Genomic DNA, 26466 nt, shown 5'->3' on the forward strand with positions numbered 1-26466 from the left:
CCCTCGTCTCACGCTAGGATTTCCGACAAGGTTCCTCTCCACATAGGCTCTCAGGGGACGTAATGGGGCCGAGCTGTGAAAGAAGGCAGCCTGTCTCCTAGATGCAGCCATGCATCTGCCAGGATGTGGTGATACCTAACCCCCTTGCCAGCGCCTTTCTGGCCCCTCCCTACCCATGCTATACTCCCTCCCACGTAGCCACGTGCAGGCCCCAAAGAGGAGAGATGTATGGAGGACTCACCTTGGCAGAGCAAAGGAGGTCATTGACCCTCTTCTGACGTTGGACCCAGTTGCATGGGGTGACCCCACAGCTGCTGTGTAGGATTGAGTTTATTTTATTATAGGTGTGTCAGGACTTAGATATCATATCCTTAAGAAGAACAGTTAAAATTGTGTTCCATATGTAACAGCATGACGTTGGTTAAAATTCTGTACAAGTCATGACATGTCAAGAAGCAATGGAAAGAGTTAATTCAGACTATAAAAAGACCCTTTATTTAAAAGTCGTTAGACTGTGGATTACCCCAGCTTTTTAACCAAGTCTTGTAAAGGCCAGAAATTCACCACAATTTCGAACACAAGATAAATCCACACTCTTCCCCCACCCCAGTCACTTTTACCACCCAATTGTGTTGTCAATTGTACAATATTAGGAATGCACAGGTCCAGAAAATAGTATTAAATTCCATCTACAGTTTGCGGGCTTTTAATGTAAAACCTCTTAATGAATCCTCTTGCCGTGTGTCAACACTATCGGTCTCCACTATCTCATTGGAAAGTGTGTCTTGCACAATCACTGCCCTCTAGTACGAATCAGTCAGATCCAGCCCTCCTCCTTCTGATCTTGTCATTGCTCTTCCAGTTGCAGAGTTTTTGGTTATATCAAACAGTTTAATATTGCTCTGCTCCCAGCTTCCTTAGTCCTCTATCAGTTGAGAACGACAGGGCACAGATTTAAAGTATTTGGTAAGAGAAGCAAAAGTGACACGAGGAAAATCTTTTTCAAGTAGCGAGTGGTTAAGGTCTGGAATGCGCTGCCTGAGAACATGGTGGAGGCAGGTTCAATTGAAGCATTCAAAAGGGAATTAGACAGTTATATGAAAAGGAAGAATGTGCAGGGTTATGGGGAGGTGGCAGGGGAATGGAACTGAGGGAATTGCTCTTTTGGAGAGCCAGTGCAGACACGATGGGCCGAATGGCCTCCTTCTGTGCTGTAACGATTTTGTGAACCAGTAAAGACTAAACACGTCTAGCCAAATAGCTGTGAAACAGGACAAGCGCATATCAATCTTGTTAAGTGCTCACTGTGGATGAATACACAACAAGGAAACACAAATTTGGAGGCCCCCTGAATGACAATGACCTAAACAAGGCTTGAAGTACCATCATGAAAGGGTAGTTAGGTAATGACTGACCAAACAGATGAACAGAAACAGTAATACGTAATATGGCACAGAACCAAGCTGGGAAAAGTGTATAAAGTAAGAACTTGTAAGACCCCAAAAGCACGCATCATCATCAAGAAGGCATACGGCATGCTTGCCTTCATCGGTCGGGGCATAGAGTATGGACAGAGTGGATAATCAGAAGCTTTTTCCCAGGGTGGAAGAGTCAGTTACTAGGGGACATAGGTTTAAGGTGAGAGGGGCAAAGTTTAGAGGGGATGTGCAAGGCAAGTTCTTTACACAGAGGGTGGTGAATGCCTGGAACTTGCTGCCGGGGGAGGTGGTGGAAGCAGGTACGATAGCGCTGTTTAAGAGGCATCTTGACAAATACATGAATAGGATGGGAATAGAGGGATACGGTCCCCAGAAGTGCAGGTTGGAGGGCAGAATGGCCTGTTCCTGTGCTGTTCTTTGTTCTGAGACAGAAGATAGACTTCAGTCAAGAGATAAGGCGCCCAGTTAACTGGAGGTTGAGGACCGGTGTTCCATCGTGAAGGCAACTGCTGACCCTTTGCTAAGTATCATGACTTTCTGCTTATTGTGGAAAACTTAATAAAGTCTGTGAAGCTTGTGAAAGCACCCTTGTACCCATGTGGTTTTGTAGCTAGTCTGAGCCATAAGCCCCTTTTAGATCTGCTCTCCCAACTTAGACTGTAATTGACCCAAGTCTTACAATTAAATTAAAGCAAACCCCAGATCTTGCAGCTGGTCTCCTCAGCTATCTCCATCCAGGCTTGCTTTTTCAGGCGAGAGGATCTCTTCTTGCCATCCCTTGGAAAGTAGAACTTCCGCCTTTCCCTTGCAGCCTAGAGGAGAATCTAAACCGTGGGGCCACCCGGTGTCTTGCGTTGGACATGGTGCCAGGTCGCTCCCGCTCAGTCCCAACAGTGGTAGGTCCTTGTTTGGGGTGGGGTTCCAGTAGTTCCTACACCTCTCAGCCAGTTGCAGCAGCACTCCAGCTTCACTGCCTCACTGAAAGACAGCAATACAAGGAGGGCCGGCAGCACTTTAACTATGGCGGCAGCACCTGCATTAGCATCATCTGGCGCTGCAATCACCACCTCAGAGCTCGCCCGCATTGTGTGATTGGATGGGCCCTGCACCTCCATTGTGATAAGTGGCCACCCGCGATTGAGGTCTCCAGGCATAGAGTTATATACAGTATAGAAGGAGGCCATTTGGCCCATCGAGTCCATGCTGTTCTCCACGGAGCTATCCAGTCACCCCAATCCCCCGCTCGATCCCTGTAGTCCTGCAAGTTTATTTCCTTCAAGTGGTCATCCAATTTCCTTTTGTCATAGAAGTTAATGGCACCCGTTTCCGGGCCTGCCACCGGGACCTGCGATGGGGGTCACTAAATTCAGCCATTGTAGTGCGCATCAGAAACTGGAGCTTCATTTGAAATTGGGCCTTAAGCTGTGACACCTGTAGGGTCTAATAAGGCAGCTCACTGTTCCTCTGGGGACCAGTTTGGGCCAGCTGTGTTGCCAACAATGGCCCTTAAGTAGGTCTTGCGAAGAGGGACGGGGAGTGAGCAGGAGGGGGCCAAACAGAAGGTGTGCTATAGAGCAAGAAGGAGCAGGAGTGGTCGGTCCTCCTGGCTCTACATTAAGGGAAGTAAAAAGAATATAAATGTACCTTTATGTTGGTGTCCTCCAGTAAGCCCTTTAAGGACCACTGATTAAGACAAAGGAGAAACTGTAAACTGCAATGCCAGTTCATTCAATTTCTCACCCATTTTGGAGGGAAGGCTTTGAGCAAGAGGTAGGCCCCTCATTATCATACACAAGGGGCCCAAGAAAGAATGAACTTGTATTTATGTAAAATCTTTGATGTCCTTAGGATATCCCAAAGCGCTTTACAGTGTAGTCTCTGTTGTAATGTTGGAAACAGTGGCTGTTTATGGTGGCCCACCAGGGTTGCCTGAATATTGCCATAGCCCCCACAAAGGCCCTAAAATTGGGCCTTTTTGCTCTGTTTTGTGGTGGAAAAAGGCACAAAACAAGATCCAATTTCACATCATTGGCTTAATTGGAGACTTTTTAGGTAGCTCACATTACTCATGTAATTTTCTAAACAAAAGAAAAAAATCTCCAACTTAAAATATTCCTGAAAACTGAATACAGCAGCTCAGTGTGTTCAGAACTTTAGACAATCTTTTGCAAGTGATCACATTCAGCATTGTGAAAGGATTTGAAATTCAGAATTCAATGGTTCAGGCCATGCTAATTGATGCAGATGGGGTAAAGTCATTGGCCGTGCTGCTTCTGATGTTCCTGATCAGTCCCTCTTCCATCTTCACCTGTGAGCAATAATACTTGAAATCCACTGGTACTTTTTCCAAATATGTGAAGACTTCAAACAATTAAGGTTTTTATATTAAGAATCCTGATTGTTCTGAAATAGGATACAGCAACTTGAAGCTTTAAGGTCTATGTTTGCACAGTCTTGCTTCATAACTAGGATACAACAAGATGTTTCTGGTTTAGAACCTATTTTCATATTTTACATGTTTTAATCTGGAAGCTATTCCTCTAATTGAATATTCTTGTGTAATGGGCATTACAGTAATTACATACAATAGCACCATTAATCTAACAAAAGAAAATTATTCTTATACACTCATGCTAAAAGAACAAGAATGGCCAACATTATTCCGTAACAGGACATCACAAGCGTTGGCCATTCATTTGATCTCACAGCCATGGAAATGTGGAAATAGCTCGATTGACCTTTGGTGTGGACACTTTGATGTAGACTTGTGTTACCTTTTGTCTTTTGAGGCCAACTGGCTTAACTGATCCCTCCACAAAATATCCCTTTCTTTCTTGTTGAAGAACATCAATCGGATTTTCCTGAAACAAAACAAAAGCACTATTAAAAATATTTTGTATATCTTATTCTAATCCTCATATTACAAAATTGATTGAAAAAATAGCTTTAAAATCTAAAAGGATAGTTTTTATAACGGCAGCCCACTGTAGGATGCAATGCTCCATAAGGCAAGTTGTAGTTTCTTTTGTGTCAATAAGAATAACGAGAAGCTAGATATATGGAGGGAGGGAACATGGAAGGGCAAGTCGCTCTTAACAATATACAATAAATGTGAAATTCTCTCCCCCTGCTGCTCAATAATTCCCAATGCATGTATTCTTAATACACAGTATCCTCAACAAGGCAATTGGTTAAACCAGCAAGGCTGATAGGATAGGGATGAATTCAGATTGGATTGGAGTATACTGTTGAAATAGTGTATGGAAAATCAAATCTGATCTAAGAATGCCATGTATCCTCAACACTAACGTGATTTCTACTAGTAACTTGAGAAAGTCCACTATTTTAGCATTAAGTTCCTGTTCGTTTCTGGTATTGGCAAGTACATAGCCAAGGGAAAGGGAGTTCTAATCGTTACAATAAAAAGCATATTTCCTGCAATTGATAGTTTTGCAATTTATTTCAACTTCCTGAGTATCACTGATGAACTAGCACTCGACCTCCATGACAAGGTCAATTCTTCATCACACAGAAGCATTTCCATGTCAACCTCCAGTACATGGACTATCAACTGGCAGCATAAATAAAGAAAACCATTTATTTAAAAAAATGCTGCCAATTCCAAAATGGATAATGGGAGCAGGAATGCAGAAGAATAAAAATAAATGAAGGCTTTTAAATCTGAAATTGGACAAGGTTGTAAAAAAGCATAGCATACTGGAGAGCAAAATTTTAAAAAGGGAAGAGAGGATGGGGAAAAGAAAACAGAAGAAAAAATGATGACAGAATAAGTGTAGGTAAAGCGTTCTTTTATTTTAAGTAAAATTGTGTTCAACTTAGTAATTTAGTTTTAACAATACTTTTAGTAATAAAGGTATTCCAGAATAGTTGGGGGGAAGATGGACATAAAAAAGACAAAAGTGGCTGTCTGATTGCATTGCACCATAGGGAACCACTTGAAAATATCAGTCATCTCCATAGTATTTTTAATATGGTAAAACCCAGCTCTGGCAATTGCACATAAGGGTTGCTAGAACATATTTTAACAGTCGAAGATAGATTAGCCTTTTATATAACTTATACGGTCTTTCCAGATATTATAGAGATGATTGCCTCGTTACTTCCAATACCTCCTTATGTCACAAAATGGTAATTGAACATAATGGAGATTTTGGCTTTAGTGTCTTTCCTTTGAGCTACTGTATAGAATACCAGCCTGATAATGTTATTCCTGTGAGAATAGCAGTTGAACACATTAGAAAAGCCAGTAGCTGGGTGAAATTTGCTGCAACCACGAGTTTTAAAAAAATTTATTCCTTGCCCAGGCCAAACCTTTATTAAAATTTTGAAATAAAAAACAGGTTCTGATGAAAGATCATCTACCTGAACTGTTGACTCGACCGTCTTCTCTCAACAGATGCTGTCTGATCTGCTGAGTGTTTTCAGCATTATGTGGATTTATTTCAAATTCCCAGCATTTTGTTTTATGTAACTTTCCTTAAAAAAATCTGCCTCTTAGAAAAACCATAGAAAAATTACGACACAGGAGGCCATTCAACACATCGTGTCCGTGCCAGCCGAAAAAACTAGCCTCCCAATCTAATCCTCTGCTTAGCAAACAAGGAACAAATTACTTATCAGTTGCTCTATCAATTCAGGCAATAGTCAGTGGCATGGGAAGAAAATTGTAGGGCATTAGTTGGATTAAGTTTTTACTATTTAAAATTAGAAATATTACTTTCAATGATCTAAGGTAAGATTAAAATAAATATTGACAATAAACTAAGATGAACCCACTTTTAATTCAATATTAAATCTACCAATGACACTAAAAGTCTTCTGTTAGTGTGCACCTCCTGTCTGCACAACTCAATTTCCAGTTGGCACATGTCTTATGCCAACTTTTCCACTATAATAAAACCCTATATCCACATTTATAATCAGTTTTGCCGACATAAACTTGTCCTATCCATGACAGTATTGCTAGGAGTAACCACCACACAGTCCTTGTGGAGACAAAGTTCCGTCTTCATACCGAAGACACCCTCCATTGTATGGGGTGGCACTAAAAGTGTGCCAAATGGAATACATTCAGAACAGCTCCAGCAGCTCCAAACTGGATAACCATGAAGCATTGTGGGCCATCAGCAGCAGCAGAATTGTATTGCACCACAATCTCATAGCCCAGCATATCCCTCCCTCTGTCATGACCATCAAGCCAGAGGTATCAACCCTAGTTCAATGAGGAGTGTATGACAGCATGTCAGGAGCAGTACTAGGCATACCTAAAAATTAGGTGTCAACCTGGTGAAGCTACAACACAGGACAATTGCATGCTAAATAGCGAAGTCAGCATGCTATAGGCAGAGCTAAGCGATCCAATAGCCAATGCATCAGGTCAAAGCTCTGTAGTCCTGCTGCATCCAGTCGTGAATGGTGGTGGACAATTAAACAACTAACCAGAGGAGGTAGCTCCAGGAACGTTCCTATCCTCAATGATGGTGGAGCCCCACCCATCAGTGCAAATGACAAGGCTGAATCATTTGTAACCATCTGCTGAGTGGATTATATATCTTGGCCTCCTCCTGAGATCCCCACCCAGCCAAATAGATTCACTCCACATTGTATCAAGAAGCGATGAGTGCACTGGATAAAGCAAAGGCTATGGGCTCCACCAATATCCCGTCTGTAGTGCTGAAGACATGCTCCAGAACCAGCCATGCCCTTAGCCAAGCTGTAACACTGGCATCTACCCAACAATTTCAAACATTAGCCAGGTATGTCCTGTCCACAAAAAGCAGGACAAGTCCAATCTGGCCTCTTGCCACCCCATCAGTCTACTCTCAATCATCAATGTTATGGATGGTGCTATCAAGTGGCACTTACCAATAACCTGCTCATCAACCCTCAGTTTGGCTTCTGCCAGGGCCACTTGACTCCAGCCCTCATTACAGCCTTGGTCCAAACATGGACAAAAGTGCTAAATTCCAGAGGTGAAGTGAGAGCAACTGCCCTTGACATCAAGGCAGCATTTCATCAAGTGTGGCATCAAGGAGCTCTAGTAAAACAAGTCAATGGGAATCAGGGGGGAAATTTTCTACTGGCTGGAGTTATATCTAGTACAATGGAAGATGGTAGTGGTGGTTGGAAGTTAGTCATCTCAGCCCCAAGACATCACTGCAGGGGATCCACAAAATTATGTCCCTAGGCACAACTATCTTCAGCTGCTTCATCAATGACCTGCCATCCAACATAAGGCCAGAAGTGGGGATGTTCGCTGATGATTGCACAATGTTCAGCACCATTTGCATCTCCTCAGATACAGAAGCTGTCTGTGTAGAAATGCAGTAAGACCTGGACAACATCCAGGCTTAGGCTGATAAGTGGCAAGTAACATTTGAACTGCACAAGTGCCAGGCAATGACCATCTGGGTGGCACAGTGGCTAGCACCGCAGCCTCACAGCTCCAGGGACCCGGGTTCAATTCTGGGTACTGCCTGTGCGGAGTTTGCAAGTTCTCCCTGTGACCGCGTGGGTTTTCACCGGGTGCTCCGGTTTCCTCCCACAGCCAAAGACTTGCGGGTTGATAGGTAAATTGGCCATTGTAAATTGCCCCTAGTGTAGGTAGGTGGTAGGGAATATGGGATTACTGCAGGGTTAGTATAAATGGGTGGTTGTTGGTCGGCACAGACTCGGTGGGCTGAAGGGCCTGTTTCAGTGCTGTATCTCTAAATAAAAAAAAATAAAAATAAATTTCCAACATGAGAGAATTGAACCACCCCCTTTTCAGGTGCACAAGAAGTGCAATGATACAAAAATTATGGACAAAAACTGAAGAGTTATAAAAACTGACTTTGTCTTTTAAAAAAAATGGACCTTTCTTTCAAAAACTGGACAATGTGCTCCAAAATGGTTGCCGAAGGGAAGGAAATTGGCTTTTGCATATTCAAACTGTCTGACAGGGACAAAGGAAAATCTTCAAAGCTAAGAGATGTCAATTGCACCCATCCTAAAATATTCCAGAATTGAATAGGTTCTTCTGAAACAAAGAAGGCGTGAATTAGCCACATCCTGAGCCATTGTGCGATGACCATGGCGAAGAGACCAAAACGTCTCCTACTAGGAGGTGAGAAGTAACACATCTTTGCCTTAAAAAGCAGCCTAGAGAGAGACAGGGAGAGACACCCAGAAAGCAGTATCCAAGAAGCTTGTTTCCAGCAAACAGAAGGTACAAAACCTGTTGTATAATTCTACATCTACACTTTATACAGCAGTGAATTTGAAGTGATCCACTGTCTTCAACTGAACTTTGAAACAAGAAAGAAATCTACAAACATTTCAGGCCTGCAACCAATGAGAACTTGACTTCCAAGAGAATTCAACAGGTTTACCATGACTCCCCCTAAACCTACCCCCACTCCCACTGATAATCGCTTACCCCTTTTTCCTCTCTATCTGTCTCTTCTTGTGTGTGTGTATGTTCGTGCGCGAGCGAATGCATGAGTTGTTTTTTATTCGTTCATGGGATATGGGTGTCGCTGGTTGGCCAGCATTTATTGCCCTTGAGAAGATGGTGGTGAGCTGCCTTCTTGAACCGACACAGACCCTGGGGTATAGGTACACCAATAGGGCTGTTAGGGAGGGAGTTCCAGAATTTTGACCCAGTGACAGTGAAGGCCAGTGCCTAGATTGATGCCAGGTGGCCCTTCTGGTTTCATTCCATTTCTTAGACTTTGTTGTGGTTTGTTACAACTGACTGGTTTGCTAGGCCATTTCAGAGGGCACTTATGAGTTAATCACTTTGCTGTGGGTCTGGAGTCACATGTAGGCCAGACCAAGTAAGGACAGCAGATTTCCTTCCCTAAAGGACATTAATGAACCAGATAGATTTTTACAACAATCAACAATGGTTTCATGGTCATCATTATATTAGCTTTTTTAATTCCAGATTTATTAATTGAATTCAAATTCTACCATCTGCCGTGATGGGATTCAAACCCATGTTTCCAGAGCATTAGCCTGGGGCTCTGGGTTACTAGTCAAGTGACATTGCCCCATGCCACTGCCTCCCCCTATGGGTGCAGTTGCGACAATTTCGGAATAAGGCATATTGATCAATAAACAATTTATTTTCTGTTTTAAACCTACAAGAAAACCTGCGGCTGTCTGTTTATTTAGCAAATAAAACAAAAGGGGGTTAAAACCTATTAACAAAGCACATTTGCTATGATCAGGTGGGAGTTGAACAGTGGAAACCACCCAAACCTCATCATGTGGCTGTGACACCATCTTGACGTTCAATGGTATTACCATCACTGAATCTCTCAACAGCAACATCCTGGGGGTTATCATTGACCAGAAACTTCTTTGGACCAGCCATATAAATACTGTGGCTACAACAGCAGGTCTGAGGCTGGGAATTCTGCAGCAAGTAACACACCTCCTGACTTCCCTGAGCCTTTCCACGATCTGCAAGGCACAAGTCAGGAGTGTGATGGAATACTCTCCACTTGCCTGGATGAGTGCAGCTCTGGCAGTCCCCATCCAGGACAAAGCAGCCCACTTGATTGACACCCTATCCACCACCTCAAGCATTCATTTCCCTCCATCACTGGCACAGTGGCAGCTGTGTGTACGTCCACAAGACGCACTGCAGCAGCTCGCCAAGGCCCCTGCTTCCAAACTTGTGACCTCGACTGCATAGAAGAAAAAAGGCAGCAGGCACCTGAGAACCCCACCACCTGTAAGTTCCGCTCCAAGTCTCACACCATCCTGACTTGGAAATATATTACTGTTACTTCATTGTCCCTGGGTCAAAATTCTGGAACTGCCTGCTTAGCAGAATTGTAGGTGTATTTTTTACCACTTGACTTCAGTGGACCTTCTCAAGGACAGTTTAGGGTAGGCAGTAAATGCTGGCCTTGCCAGCAATACTCACGTCTCATGAATAAAAAAAATTCTTAGCCGACAGCCCATGACCCCATTCCCCAGTCCAAACGCTCAGCTGCTCCCCAACCAGTTTGTGATCTCTGCGACTTTTTACATCTTGTAGTCTCCTCATTATTGCTATGTTACCTGAGCCCATTCCTGGTATTTAATATCTTCAATATGCTGCCTTGCTCATGTTCACAATGGGTGCTCAGTCAGGCTGGTAGGTGCTTTGGTTGCTAATTCTTGGCCACAACCAGAAGTTCCCACACCTCACACCTACAGATTGGATTGCAGGTTTTGTTACAATTTTTTTTTTAAACGTAGTTTAAAATTTTTATACCCAACCCAATTTCCCCTTCCCTAAAGCAGCTTTTAATTAATTCCCGAAAATTGCCTGGTTCAATTTCAGATCCACCAGTCCTTCCTTCAGGCATCCGAAATTATCGCCTTTGATGACTTTCCTGTCACCCAATAAGAATGCCAGAAGAGGGTACAATGAAGCAGAAAAAGAGGAATGAGAGAGAAACAGAAGAAATAGGAGTGAGACGAAGAGTTAGCGAGAGAGTGATCAAGTGAACAAAGTAAAAGCAGGCGAGAAAGAAAATGAGAGCCAGAAATATAAAAGTAGCAGAGTGCTTCTGCTCTCCACTGTTTAAGACATGTTGCCATCGTGTTCTTTAGAATATGCTGACAGTGGAAGGAGGCAGAGGGTGATGATCGAGGGCTGTTTTTTGCGAATTGCGGCCTGTGACCAGTGGTGTACCGCAGGGATCGATACTGGGACCCTTACTGTTTGTAGTGTACATTAATGATTTAGACATGAATATAGGAGGTATGATCAGTAAGTTCGCTGATGGTATGAAAATTGGTGGTGTTGTAAATAGTGAGGAGGAAAGCCTTAGATGACAGGATGATATAGATGGGCTGGTAAGATGGGCAGAGCAGTGGCAGATGGAATTTAATCCTGAGAAGTGTGAGGTGATGCACTTTGGGAGGACTAACAAGGCAAGGGAATATACAATGGATGGTAGGACCCTAGGGAGTACAGAGGGACCTTGGGGTGCTTGTCCATAGATCAGTGAAGGCAGCATCATACGTAGATAAGGTGGTTACGAAGGCATATGGGATACTTGCCTTTATTAGCCGAGGCATAGAATACAAGAGCAGGGAGGTTATGTTCGAGCTGTATAGAATGCTGGTTAGGCCACAGCTGGAGTACTGTGTACTCATGTAGTCACCACACTATAGGAAGGATTTGATCGCACTGGAAAGGGTGCAGAGGAGATTCACCAGTTCTGAAGAAAGGTCACTGACCTGAAACGTTAACTCTGCTTCTCTCTCCACAGATGCTGCCAGACCTGCTGAGTATTTCCAGCATTTCTTGTTTTTATTTCAGATTTCCAGCATCTGCAGTATTTTGCTTTTATTCACCAGGATGTTGCCTGGGCTGGAGCATTTCAGCTATGAAGAGAGACTAGTTAGGCTGGGGTTGTTTGCCTTGGAGCAGAGAAGGCTGAGGGGGGACCTAATTGAGGTATACAAAATTATGAGGGGCATTGATAGGATAGATAGGAAGATACTTTTTCCCTTCGCGAAGGGGTCAATAACCTGGGGGCACAGATTTAAGGTAAGGGGCAGGAGGTTTAGAGGGGATTTGAGGAAAAATGTTTTCACCCAGAGGGTGGTTGGAATCTGGAACGCACTGCCTGAAGGGGTGGTAGAGACAGGAACCCTTACAACATTTAAGAAATGTTTAGATGAGCACTTGAAACGCCATAGCATACAAGGCTACGGGCCAAGTGCGGCAAAATGGGATTAGATTGGATGGGTTCTTGATGGTCGGCGCAGGCAGGTTGGGCCGAAGGGCCTGTTTCTGAGCTGTAAAACTCTATGACTCTAAACTTTTCACCACTGCACTGCTCTCAGCTTCCCCTGTGCAACATCACGGTAGATCAACTGATAATACTAAAAAGTTACACTGGATTTTAATTCACATACATATTAGACAAAGATTGTGCTGAATAAAGTGAAGCACACAAAGGCCAGACTCTGTAATACCTGAAAAATGATTACAGCTTAACCTGAAGAGTCAGAAATCGCTCCGATCAAACTCACCTGAGAGAAGGAATTTTCAAGGTAAAGTTTATAATTTTGATCATTGGAGTGAAGCCTGTACCAGCAGCCAGTAGGATGAGCTCAGTTATTCCTTCAAGTTGTGAGCATTTGAAGTTGCCTTCTGGGCTACTCACCGATACATAGTCTCCTTTGGATAAAATAAAGCAACTAATTAATGCAAAAACAAATTACCTAAGCAAAATATTGCTACTTATTTCCAAACTAACAAATCCCTTCATTTTAAAGTAGGGAAGTCACATTATTAAAAATAATCATGATTACTCTATTAAAAATGGAGTCACAGTTATTCTTGATTTAATTGTATATATAATGGACATAATTAGTTCCTCAGGATCGTGTCCCAGGCCCAACCATCTTCAGATGCTTCATGAATGACCTTCTCTCCAACATAAAGTCAAAAGTGGGAAACCATCTCCAGAATGTCCTCTGTGTCCTCCGCCATGAAGACAGTTACAAAGCACCTGTTTAATGTCCCTGCCACCTCCCTACCCACCACCTGTCCCTACCTCCAATGCGCCCACATTCACCCCCACCAATCTCCTCCCATCCACATACCCACAGAAAAGTCCACAATTTGCTTCCATGTCTCTTACCAGTCCATTTTCACACTCTCCTCTCTCCTTCCTCATCAACCTCCCCTGCCAAACTCCAAAATCCTCCCAATCCTCAGGCCCACCACTACTTCCTGGCAACATTACAAGCATCTTCTTTTGATCCAACACTATATTCAACTCCTCCCATCAGCCACAGCAGGACCACTCCTTCCATTGGGCTCCTATGCCTTAAAGGAATGCATATCTGTCGTAAATCATGTATCAAGCTGTGTGGGCGTGGGGGCTGAGTTGGTTGGATTGGAAGACCACATTGAAGAATGTGACGGTGGACCCAGCCAAGTCAGCCCCCACAGCTTGTCCCATCCAGATTCAGAACCCCAGCCTCGGACAAAACTAAGTCACCTCTAAACTTAAACACAAAACGAGGCGGCCTCCCTGGAGGCTTGGTGGGGGAGGCCTCCTCCGTGGGAAAAAGCCCAGCTCCCTGAACCCTTTCTCCCCTTGCACTCAACGGCCACCCTCCCCGCCTCCACCATTGCCAGGCCCACCTGGGCAGGCCCCGGTGACTGCGTCACTTTTACTTTGGGTCTGGGCTCCAGAGCTGGGCCTGGTTCCAAGGCCTCCTGCAGTACCAGCAGTGGCCACCACACCTGGTGGCAATGATATTACTACTGAGCTGCCAGCCCTTTAACTGGCCAGCAGTAGACTGCCAGAGTAGATAGAGAGAAACTGTTCACGTTGGCAGAACAGTCAAAAACTAGAGGGCACAGATTTTAGGTGATTGGTGAAAGAACCAAGGGCAACATAAGGAAAAACCTTTTTACGCCGCATGTGGTTACAATCTGAAATGTACTGCCTGCGAGAGTGGTGGAGGCAGGTTCAATAATAGCTTTCAAAAGTGGGAGGCGGGATCCCCATCTTGAAAGGGACCAGGCAGTTAATTGCCCAGGTGCCTTTAAATAGAGCCCAGGGAGGCTTCGAATGGCTGAGGCGGGTTTCCCACCACCTTTTCGGCCCAGTGCTAGGAATCCTGCCGGCTCCACTAAATTAGAGTTCAAAAGCAAAGAACTTATGATGAACCTTTCTAATTACAGGTTCCGTCTCAATCGGAGTATCCTGCCCAATTCTAGGTACCACATTTTCAAAAGGATATGAAGGCGTTAGAGAGGGTGCAGAGAAGATTTCCAAGAATGAGTCCAGGAAGGAGAGACCAGTTGTGTGGATAACTGGAGCTGTTTTCCTTAGAGAATAGAAGGTTGAGAGGAGATATGATAGAGATGTTCAAAATCATGAGGGGTCGAGACAGAAACTGTTCACGTTGGCAGAAGAGTCAAAAACTAGTGGGCACAGATTTTAGGTGATTGGTTCAATAATAGCTTTCAAAAGTGAACTGGATAAGCACCCGGAGGGAAAAATATTACACAGTTATTGGGAAAGAGTGGGGGTGTGGGATTAGCTAAACTGCTGAAAGCCAGCATGGATTCGAAGGACTGAATGGCCACCTTCGGTGCTGTACCCATTTTATGATTCTATGAAATAACTTCAAAAGCCAGATTTTTTGATGGTAAACTCTTTGGCAGCTGCCCAGCTAGGCAGTGCATGGGTGAATAAGGGTTAATTAATGCGCACAATTGGAGTATGTTTTCAAAACATTCAATTTCTGCTCAGAGTTGGATCTAATGACCATAATGAATTCTAAAACATTTTAAACCGTAGCAGTGATTGTTTGGATGTGTGATACAAAAAACTCCACTAAATGTGTGCTTTCTCATTTATTAGTGCTTAATGAGAAGACCAGTAAGTTCTCAACTGCAATGTCAGAAAACAACCTGCTTTTGAAAAATAAATATAAGGCTCAACAGAATACAGGCAATACTAACAGAATTTGATGGAAAATATATAAATGGGCAGTAATGAGAACAATTTTATTGAAGCATTGGTTGTAATTGCATCCTATCTGTGAAAAAAACACCTCAGTGACAGGAATGCCATGGTGCCTTGAAAAGTCATATTGTATGACCGTTGAATGTAGATACAAAGCATTTAAAGCGTCAGGCTTCATGCCGCAACAAAGCTAAACATTGGCCCATAATTTGCAGTTGGAATGACATATGTGAAACTCATAGCAACATCTGGGACCGGATTTTCAAAGGGCTGTGTGGTCGGGACCCATGTGGACGCAATTTCAAAATTGCAGTCCCGGAGATCATCTCGGGATCTCACGCCTCTGGGATAAATTTGTAATTTTTAAAGGGCCAGCGGTTGGGGGGGAAGGAATGGGAAACCCACTCGACCCCAAGTAACAGCTCCTTAAGGAGCTTGTTAAGGGGCCTGTCAGGTGCAGAATGGAATTTTTAAACTTTGTTTCGGTGAGCCCTCCCAGTCTGGTGCACCTTATTGCACAGCTGTGGGGTTTGCTGTGGAGCCAAATAAAGTTTATTTGCCTTTGTCTTAAAATGTTTTTTAATGCCGGTGTGCAGAACCTTCATTTTTCCTGCATGGCCCCTTTTATCCTTGTCAACGCTGCTGGCCCTGTCTCTTCGGCAAGGCAGTGGCAGCACCCAAGCTCTCCTCCTGCCCAATTAGGGCATTTACATTTAAAGATAGAATCATAAGACCGATGCAGCTGAGGCGTGAAGCCGGGACCCGGAATTCATCAGAGAGTCAGGTTCCCAACCCAATTTCAAAAACCTGGCCCCTGGCTTCCACACGAGCAGTTAAAGGTGCAAATCCAGATGTTGCTGTCAGTGATTCCCTGCTCAACAACATGATGTGCTGTTTAAGTCCCCACAGGTAGTAAATTTTTAGAAATCACTGAATTGATGAGAACTTCCCCTTTTATACTGTAATATCACTATTAAAATCTCCCAAAAGAGTTACGCTTTGTTAATGAGATGAAACTGGGTTTTTGACGGCATACTAAGTCATAACTACTACTGAACAACCTCTCTGACTCTGGAAAATTAATGTTATACTTGTTTAATGTCATTTTCTTTTCATTCTGACAAAATTTCCATAGCTTTTTTAACATAAGATTTTTTAAAAAGTTTTTTTTAATATGTCCCAAACTTTATTTTGCTCTCTGTAAAATTTATTTAAAAATGAAGGATAACAGTATATTTTATTTCATGGTTTATTGTCTGTGAGAATTCATCAAAGTTACTGGCTGTTTCCCCTGCTTGATGACATCACTGTTGCTGGATGCCTGGAGATCCCTTGACTTGGCGCCAGATTCAAATTAATGTTGGGAAAGATTAAATCCATGCCACAAGTATCACTAGATCTTTGGGGGAAACTTTCATCGAGGTCAGAGGCGAGTCTCGTTGCTTCGCTGCTGACTGCAAGATTTAGCCCAATATTTTCAATAGCATGCTTCACTTAGACTTATCGGGCTGGCTTTTATAGGGGCCTCGATGTTGGGATCCGTGGCGGGTGTGCAGGAAGATTGGCTCGGATGAGGCCTGCCACAGATCTCAATGCCAGCAGGGCCCATCCCGATCTCGAAAGCAGTGGTGAGGCCTTGTGGCGGCACCCCCCGCCGCTCAGCGATGGGACCTCACCTTAAATATGTAAAATAATTAATTTACCTGCATTAATTAATTTCCCGTCACTTCCTGATGTGCCGCCGCAATCTTCACCCTGGCGGCTGGCACTGATGCGCCTTCGGATTCCCGTCCAGGGAAACAAGGCATGAAACCTGTGGGGAGGGGGGAGGAGGTATGTTTATCAGAGCGGGAGGTGGGGAGTGGGGTCAAATTTCCTTGATTGATCAAGGGGGTGATGGGAAGGGGTAAAGGTAAAGGACTCTGAACTTTGTGGGGGGGGGGTGGGTAGGCCATATATTCAAGGTATTTCGGGGGGGGGGAGAAGGGCAGGAATGACATGTGATGCTACGGGGGGTGGGAGAGGGGCTGGGAATATTTCTGCAACTATTTTTAATAAGTTCACATGCATGGTCCCTTTAATAATTTAAACTGTCAGTAAGAGCTTTAAGCCCTTTAAAAATGGTACTGGGGCAGTGGTGCTGGACGTGTTGCTGGGGACAGCACGACCACCCCTCCGTGTCATCGGGGAGGGTGGTCTGCTCCAGCCGTGTTAATGAGCCTCTGCGTATAAGATCGCGGCAGCTCCGTGGAGTGAAAACCGTGCTTGCGGGCCGCCATCTTTTATGCTGCCGCTGTGCTCAATGGCGGCAACACAGAATCCAGTCCATCCTGTTAAATACTTTACAATGTATTAATTAGAACAGATGTGTATGCAAAAATTAGAATTTACAAAGAGCAATGAGTCCAATATTGTGTTTACTCAACTTAGCAAAAAAAAAGAAAAAAGTTGAAATGTCATGAGGAGGTGCTAGAACATTCCTAACTCTCCTCAAAAGGAATGAAAAAATGGTGAGGCAAGTGCGAAAAGGACCCATTTAACTTGCCAAAAGCCTTGCTAAAGGTCATTAATGTTGAACCTATAAAGCATTTGACAGTGTAGAGTCAAGTTGAAACTGAGCATTTTACTCCTGATTATAATTTGACTTCACTCAACAATAGGGAAGATTTTGGAACATCACTACAGCAGCAAGATAACACAGATGAGTTTTCTGTTCAAAAACTTGAGTGTTGGAGCCATTGTCAGGCATATTGCAGTGAAAGGAGGACGTGAACTGATCATGCAGAGAATACGATAGATGCAAGACTTATACCAGAGTGTACCCCCACTAGGTATCCCACAACAGTCAGATATGTGGATGTGATGAAGATGCGGCGAATGAGGAGGCTCTGGCTCACCCAGGTGATTGAGATTTGTCAGCTGGCCTATGAAGACCAAAAGAAATAGTGAAATAGTTGCAATGTAACACTGCAGCAGTGAAGGTCACCACTGCCCTCAACATATACACCATAGGAACAGTCCAGGCATTAATAGGAGGCAGTTCAGCAATCAGCTTTTTTGATCTATGACAGTGGTCCTTCACACTCAAAACCTTTATTAGAAAGACAATGTCTAACTCCTAACCCTGTAAGGAAAAGAGGCAGAATAAAGTGAGAGACTTACACATTAAGCCATTTCCACACTCCCAGCCCCAGTTCATGCTTCAATAGCAAAGTGTCATGAACAAACAGCCTTGAAGAATCTGAAGCACTCGTCGTCCTATGGCACACCAATGGAAGATTTTAGCTAAGGTCTGGAGGCTCTCTGTAATTCTTAATTAGACCATCGATGCAGAATGGTCAAATTGTACTTGAGTGATATTTGTCTGGCCTCTTATTCTTTGACTTTCCCAGCACAACTGAAGTAAGTCTAATACTGCTATAGTTCTATACATAAGATCCATGCAGCCCTGTTCATGATTTTGAGGAGGCAGGAAAAGGGGGAGATTTTGCATTGTATTGGTGCATTAAGGAGATGCCCTGAAACATTGCATTGCAATTTATCTCATTACACACATCATGAAGAACCAGCAGCAAACTATAGGGAATACAGGTGATTGGTTACTTGTATCTGCAGCTGATGCTGATGGACCTGCGTCAGTGCCATTTCTTCAGTTGCTGTGGGAATCACTGTTTCCAGAGGTGGTACCTTAGGTTGATTGAGAGATTACATGACAACACAAAACCACCACTGAGATGAATGTTAGCTAGCTGCTCCTTTGCTATGCTATGCATGCCATTTATGGAGGAAATTTCTCTTTACATTACAGTCGTGATATCTGCGCTTATGAAGCTCAAAACACAGTAGGAGAATCTCTCATCAATACACACACTGTTGCTCTACAGGTGCAGGTATAGTCAAGGCTGACTTCAACTTGCTTTGAGAATGAAGAAGGAATTCTTCATACTTCATAGATGCCCACTGTGCTATGCGTATATAGATCAGTGGGCATCATGAGATGTCCTTAGAAATAGACAATGTGTAAAGACACAGTGATGCAATAGATTATTTAAATAACATGCCATTAGTTCTGCTTTTCCCTACAATCTTCACAGTCCCAAAACCTTTCACATTGTCCCTCCAAAATAAAAATCAACAATACTTTCCTTGTACAAAGTGAGCACCTTGATGTCTGGATCTCTACCACCTCTTACATACTATGTCCTTTTGCCTTTAAACAAGTAAAGGATTATGATTTAGCCCTTAAGAATTGTTTCTTGCAGTATGTTCACTTGCCCATCATGGAATGTATAATTTTTATATATACCGACAATATTTATTTCAAGTATGTTATTTGTTTGTTCCCACTTGTACAATATGAACAACAGCACTTGTAGGGCCTTGTTACATCAGCCTTTTCAATGTTGCAATTTGGTAATTTCATCAACAAATATATACTCCACAGTTGAAACATGAAACTTTTATATTTTTGCTAGTGTAAGTGGTTGGTGAGCTGCTTGAGAAACCTACTGATTAGTGGAGGCAGGTCACAATACACTGCTGACATACTACTGCTAACAAAATCACAATCATACAAAGGCACACATTCCCCTAATTTCATATCCTTTATGGAGCAAAATATAAGTTTCTAGTGAATGTTAAATAAATATGAGCCAGACACAAAACATATAAATCAAGCACCAAAACATTGATACTTATTTCAATATATTACAAGAAGAACATGCAATCTGCAGATTAAATTATCTGTTGTCTATATATTCACTGTCCAATTCAGTGGCATTGCTTCAAATCAAACATAAGAGACATGCCATATTGAAATAAAAATAACTGACTACACCTGAACCATTATTCCGCCTTTTCTCCTTACAGATGGTTATGTGCCAACTGTGCCTTGGCAGTATTTTCTATTTTCATTTAAAATTGCCTGGCTTATGGGTGCTCATTTAGAGTGACATAAAGTAACGTATGGAGGAATGAAAGTAAATGGATTATATTTTCAAAAGGAAGCATTTGGTAGTTTTGATTAAATATTTTCTAGGATTTCACTTTCCTGATATCTGCATGTCTGAACATGAAGCTGGGACTTCAGTTCCTTTTACACTGCATGAATGCAGTAAGCACATAGATTCCTGCTCTGAATCAATGCTGTCAGGAGAATTCTGTGAGGGACATATAAAAAAAACATTCAGCCCAGAATTGATTCCATTTAAAATTATATTTATGATTATGAAGATTACTTGCTAAAGTCAGACATTTTTGAAACATTTATTTTCCATTCAATCATTTGGTAACTGTCTAACACTCTGTTAGTTAACTGGTTATATCTAAGTTCAGAAAGCACATCCCTTCCCTGCAATTATCTGTTGGTATCTCATTCACTATCATCCCTCTCTGAGCCAACTAATCAATCACAATAAGATCAATCATCAATTTTGTAATGCAACACAATGCAGCAGCCTGACCTGCTGAGTATCTCCAGCACTTTGTTTTTATTTCAGATTTCCAGCATCTGCAGTATTGTACAATTATAAAACCAAAATCTGTTCTCTTACCGATTTGAAGCTTGTCAATAAGTGGTGTTAGCAATCCATCAGGGTAGATTTTGATCATTAAGTACATATTTGTGCAGGTATGACCATCATCCTTTGGTTCTGGATACAAAGATGGCAGCACAGGGGTGTACGGCCTAACTACTTCTACATCTGTGAGAAGAGGAGAATGAAAGGGTAGCAGAATAAAATCACATCCTTCTAAGAAACTGAAGTCAAAAACATAATACTGGTCCCCTTTGAACAAACTACATTGCCTACTTCGTGGCTGCCCATAAGTACACTAAGTTTTGTGTCACTAGGCCACAGAGAGAAGGACATCCTGGATTCCTCTCTGTGCTTGAACAACTGTAGCGTCCATGAATATTTATTATAAGCCCACCGACATCCACAGCTACCTCAACTACACTTCCTCACACCCTGCTTCCTGTAAGGATTCCATTCCATTCTCCCAGTCTCTGTCTTATTGTGATTGATTTGTCTGTCTCCGATACATCTGTTCGAATGATGCAACCTTCCGCAACAGCGCTTCTGATATGTCTTCCTTTTTCCTCAACCGAGGACTCCCCCCTGTGGTTGGCAGGGCCCTCAACCATGTCCGAGCCATTTCCCACACTTCTGCCCTTATCCTTTCCCCTCCCTCCCAAAACTGCAATACGGTTTCCCCATGTCCTCACTTTCCGCCCCACCAGCCTCCACATCCAAAGAATCATCCTCCGCTATTTCCACCACCTCCAGCGTGATGCCACGACCAAACACATCTTCCCCTCCCCTCCCGTCAGCATTCCGAAGGGATTGTTCCCTCCGTGACACCCTGGTGCATTCCTCCATCACCCTCGACATCCCGTCCCCTCCCCACGGTAGCTTCGCTTGCAATTGCAGGAGGTGTAATACATACCCATTCACCTCCTCTCTCCTCACCATCCAAGGCCCCAAACACTCCTTCCAGGTGAAGCAGCGATATACTTGTAGTTCGTTCAATTTAGTATACTTTATTCACTGCTCACAATGTGGTCTCCTCTACATTGAGAAGACCAAACACAGATTGAGTGACCACTTTGCGGAACTCCTCTGCTCGGTCCGCAAGCATGACCCCGAGCTTCCGGTTGCTTGCCATTTTAATTCACCACCCTGCTCTCATGCCCACATTTCTGTCCTCGGCCTGCTGCAGCGTTCCAGTGAAGGTCAACGCAAGCTTGAGGACCAGGATCTCATCTTCCGATTAGGTACTGTACAGTCTTCCAGACTCGATATTAAGCGCAATAGTTTCAGACCATGATTCCCATTATTTTTTATTTATTTATTGATTTATTATTTGTATATATTTTCATCGTTTTTTTTAACCATGTGCTAACTTATTTTTCATGTTTTTGCTTTCGGACAGAGCTGTTCCTTATTCTGCCATTAGCACTCATGTTTTCTCTTTTACTACAACTATTTAGCACTTCATTTGCATTCTGTTCCATGACATCTCTGTCATTTAATCTCTTCTGCCCTCTGTCCTATCACAATCCTTCCTTTTTGTTCTTCTTCCCCCCTTCCCCCTTTTCACTTGCTCAAGGACTGTTACATTTCCAACTATTGCCAATTCTGATGAAAGGTCGCAGACCTGAAATGTTCCAGCATCCGTGGTATTTTGCTCTTATTATAGTAGTGTGGACGATACTTGTCCATGGTGTCTCAAGGTTGAGGGGATGAGCAATGTCCAGTCGGCATTCTTAGTTCTGATTGCTAACCAGTGCCTCCTGCTGGAATCACATGGATACCAGGTGAGGATACGTTTTGTCTCAGCTGTGATCTCATATTCAAACGCTTAAAATGGTGGGTTAAGGAGGGTCACCACCCACAACATTGCACCAGCATGAGTCACTACCAATAGGAGATCAGGGTTAAAGAGAAAAAAATGTACTATACTAGAAATCTAATCACAGCAGTGCTCTGCTACAACTCAGTTTTGCTAAGGTCAGTGCTTGAGAACTGCATTGTCTTACTGATGTTGGAAAACCTTCAGTTTTGCTCAAGGAGGACAAAAGAATTTAAAAGTTGTGCACCACCTACTGTGATGATGTCTTAATAGATTTTGCTTGCAGATAACAGCAAAAATCACCAACAATTTTTTCCTGTAGACAGTGCCCCTTCAGTGGAAAGCAGAGGATCAGTGGCTCATAGGTAGATTTATGTTAAAAGGAGACCTAATAATTAAGAAACTATCTAACACTTATTAGAATTAGAACATTACAGCGCAGTACAGGCCCTTCGGCCCTCGATGTTGCGCCGACCTGTGAAACCATCTGACCTACACTATTCCATTTTCATCCATATGTCTATCCAATGACCACTTAAATGCCCTTAAAGTTGGCGAGTTATATCTTCATGTCTTACCTTTGCCCCTGAGATGTTACATAAAATAGATGTAATCACTCATGTAATTATTCATGTAAATACTACTTCTGCTTTTAAGTGCTCTCGGATATATATATAAAACACTGTATGTTGTTGTACCTTGAACGCTACTTTTCAGATAAATGTGTTGTCCAACAGGTATTGTCAAATGACATCCAGGAGATAGCTGAAAGTGCAGCAATCTAGTGTCATGTGACACATCAATCTTTGACAGCAGGGTACATTTCCGGTAAAAAAGACCTAAAAAAGAAAAATTATGCTGTAATTACTAATATTTACAACTTTGATTTTTTTCCCTCTAATTTGCAAAAATTTTGTTACACTGTTGCAAGTGATTATTGGCTTATATAATTCTGTACGTTATGAGACTGCTTCCCTACACACCTTAACTTAATTGTGACAAACTGATGTTCAATACAATGGATAACTACCTTCATATGTTGAGGAAGATATACAGGGCAGCTGTGTCATGTCATGCCATTTGATGTTGATATGTTTATAGCTTATTCACCAACAAATAATGAGGGACTTTGGCAAATAGGTGTATTTGCTGGGAAGTTAACACCCTTCACAGTACTCAGTGACAGGTGAGTGCAGGCCAGAGTCTTCTCTTCCACCAGTCGTTTACACATTTTGGTACAACTCCACTTATCTTAGTTCTCTAATCTACATATGGACTGTAGGAGCTCTTCGGTTGCAGGCTTGGAACGTCTGAATTAATGTCACTATCATTATCAGTTAGTGTTGAAGTAGAGTGTGATGTAATGCATTTCCTTGACACTAATCAGTGCTGGAGCCTGAAGGGGAAGGGCTAGATTTCTTAGACTTGCTATTCTTATCTAGCTTCCTCTGAATGAAGTGGAAAACATTTTGAACTGTTCCGTACAGGTGGCTTCATAAAGCTGAGAGAGATTTATTAAGTTTTGGCGTCATGTTCATGCAACAAGCGTTTTATGCAACATCAATCATCAATGCATAGTATTAAAAGCCTTTGGGAGATAATTGTGAGTGAAGTTTTACGCACCAGCTTCCCCCCCCCCCCACCCCCGGGAGCAGGCTGGGAGGTGGGGGGGCATTCCCATCGCCTACCCACCTCCACTGCTATTTTACCAGTGGTGGGGGAGGTGGCTAACGGCCTGCCCACCCAGGCCAATTGAGACCCTTATGTCGCCAATTATTTGCCACTTAAGGGCCTCCTCCCACCATCGCTGGTAATATACACATCACCACCTGAAGAGGCCGCCCAGTAATATCTGGCGACCTCCTTGTGGGTTGGGAGGGGCGGCACCCTCCCGATCGGGCACCCTGTGCCCTAAGAGGGCCCCCACATCAGCACAGGCTGTCTCTGCTAGAACTACACCCCCGCCCTACACTCCGACCCCAACCCCCTCGCCAGGGCCTGGCCAATTGTCCCCGGCGAGGCCCGACCCCCACTCACCTTTTCTGGTGCCTCCTCCATTGTTGCTGGCTTTGGCTGGGTGCAGTTCCAGCAGTGGCCACTGTTGGGACTGAGGAGCTGCTGGCCTTCTGATTGGCTGGCAGCTCTTGGAGGCAGGACTTCCTGCCTCAGAGGGGCAGAAGCCCCAACTGAGGCCAATTAAGTGACTGCGCTATGCAAAATTGCTGCATGGCTTCCAAGCCCAGCGGAGGCCGGCTCTCCCCCGATTTTTTAGCTGATGGGTGGGGCCACTGCCGCAACATAAAATTCTGGCTGCTAATTCAACTATGGAGACAATGAATTGGTTTCCAATGCAAGCGTTGTAATGTATGGTTAGTGCGAGGTGCAGGCCATACAAGCAGAGTCTAGCTCGGAATCGATTGTACTAAAATTCCAACCTGTGCTGCAACCTCTTGTATTCTAGTGCTTCTATTTGCTTTTGCCTGCCTTATTTGCTGTCAACCAGTAGATCACTTGTGGCTTTGCCCACAGAAAGACAACATGAAAAAAATTTCTATCAGAGTATATTAATGATTAGTCCAACTATGGGGATCAAGAGTAACATGCCACACAAAGCAAATTTCATATATTACAGATATGATCACCTGGGGAGCATAGAATTGGCCTTTTGGTGCTACCACACAACCTAGAGTGAATTTTGCATGCTTATTCTGGAAAGTACAGCCTGGGATGATGCAAACAACTTAATGATTTTAGGGAACTTAAGAATGAAACAAAAGCTGGATAGGCCAGTTTGATGATAAAATATTTGAAACTTTTTTGCCTGCCTAACCTAAGTGACTCCTTTAAATGAGGCTGATGCCCGAAGCAATGAGCAAAGATCTTTTAGCTGGGGCTAAACCAACTGGCACAATAAGGCAGCCCATAGGACTCGATATAATGTGGGAGATGGGGACTATATGCAGCACCCCTTCTCTGGAACACCATGATAACATTTCCAGATATGTCCTATGCAGCAGTTTCCTCAGAACCTATCAAACTAGGCTATGCTCCTGTGGTTGTGTGGAGAATGTGGAATAGAGAATCTAAACATTATATCTTTCGCTCAGATCACAAAAAAAAAGTTTCAAAAGAAAATAAATCATTCAATATACAACTCAGATGATAAAAGTGTACATATTCATACCTCCATCAGTATTCTTTTTGTATGAGTTATGATGTGCTCGAGGTTGTCCAAGATCAGTCCATGTTGTATTGTTAAGTTTTTTCAGGTTCAGTTCTATTTTTCCGACTTTACTAGCACAGTGCACTAAAACAAAATTGCAATTTACTTTTAATTAACAGGACATAATGGTGTAAGAGAACTCAAAACAGTACAGAGGTTGTACATGAAATTCCTAATGCAACATTAAGCTGGAGCCAAAGTTGTATTTATCATAAACACGATCTCCAACTTCAGCAAGGGTAATTCTACAATAACAATCGTGGGAAGTCCACACTTAAGTTTCTGATATAGCTTATGGGCAGAAGAAGTCCAAAGTCTGGATCATGAACTCGGAAAATTATCCTTGTATTTCAGGTGAGCAATGGAGAGCGTCTAAAAGTTGTTATTTTACTGATGCATTTTTCTAGATTAGTATTAAGGGGAAATTTAATTAGATATTGATGTAGTTACAAAAGTGCATCTGTGTTTTGTTAAATATATTTTTTGAAGATTCATTTTTGAAAGATTGAAGAAATGTTAAACTTTGGGATTTTCAAAGGGGGTCGTGTAAAGGCCACGTGACTTTGAAAAACAGTCCTTGGAAATGTTTTTTAAAAGGGGAACTGAGAGGTCTTGTGAGGAAAACAAAACCCTGTGAAGTCCACTGTGTCAACTCATCTCGTCTCCTGTCTTTGAAGAAAAGCCTGCTAAATTCTCAATGCCGCATGAAAAGAACTGTTCTAAAAGATTCCAGTGCCCTGTCCACGTGTACTCGGAGGCCAGACTATACGCCAGTTTTGGAACACAATATATCTCATCTGCTGTTTCTTCAAGAATGAGCAAGTATTCAGCCCGAGTGTATCTTTTTGCCTGTAATGGAGCTCTAAAAACAAAAATCTCTTCATTTTTCTGGTTAACTGGTGTATGCGTAGGGGTGAGGGGCTAAGGTAAAAGGGCACTTTAATAT

The 26466-nt window shown here is 43.0% G+C and overlaps 1 protein-coding gene across 1 annotated transcript in view; it reads right to left on the reverse strand.

The window, feature by feature from the left end:
- cyb5r4 (cytochrome b5 reductase 4) overlaps positions 1–26466 on the reverse strand; it is a 143217-nt gene that overhangs the window by 21496 nt on the left and 95255 nt on the right. Inside the window, exons 10-14 of the mRNA XM_068026874.1 lie at positions 25482–25604; positions 22996–23136; positions 20497–20646; positions 12486–12633; positions 4214–4300 (exon numbers count right to left, since the gene is read on the reverse strand). Of these exons, the coding sequence (XP_067882975.1) occupies positions 4214–4300; positions 12486–12633; positions 20497–20646; positions 22996–23136; positions 25482–25604 (649 nt within the window). The remainder of the gene's footprint in view (positions 1–4213; positions 4301–12485; positions 12634–20496; positions 20647–22995; positions 23137–25481; positions 25605–26466) is intronic.

Source organism: Heterodontus francisci, chromosome 3 (genome assembly GCF_036365525.1).
Source record: "Heterodontus francisci isolate sHetFra1 chromosome 3, sHetFra1.hap1, whole genome shotgun sequence".
In the NCBI taxonomy this organism is placed as follows: domain Eukaryota; kingdom Metazoa; phylum Chordata; class Chondrichthyes; order Heterodontiformes; family Heterodontidae; genus Heterodontus; species Heterodontus francisci.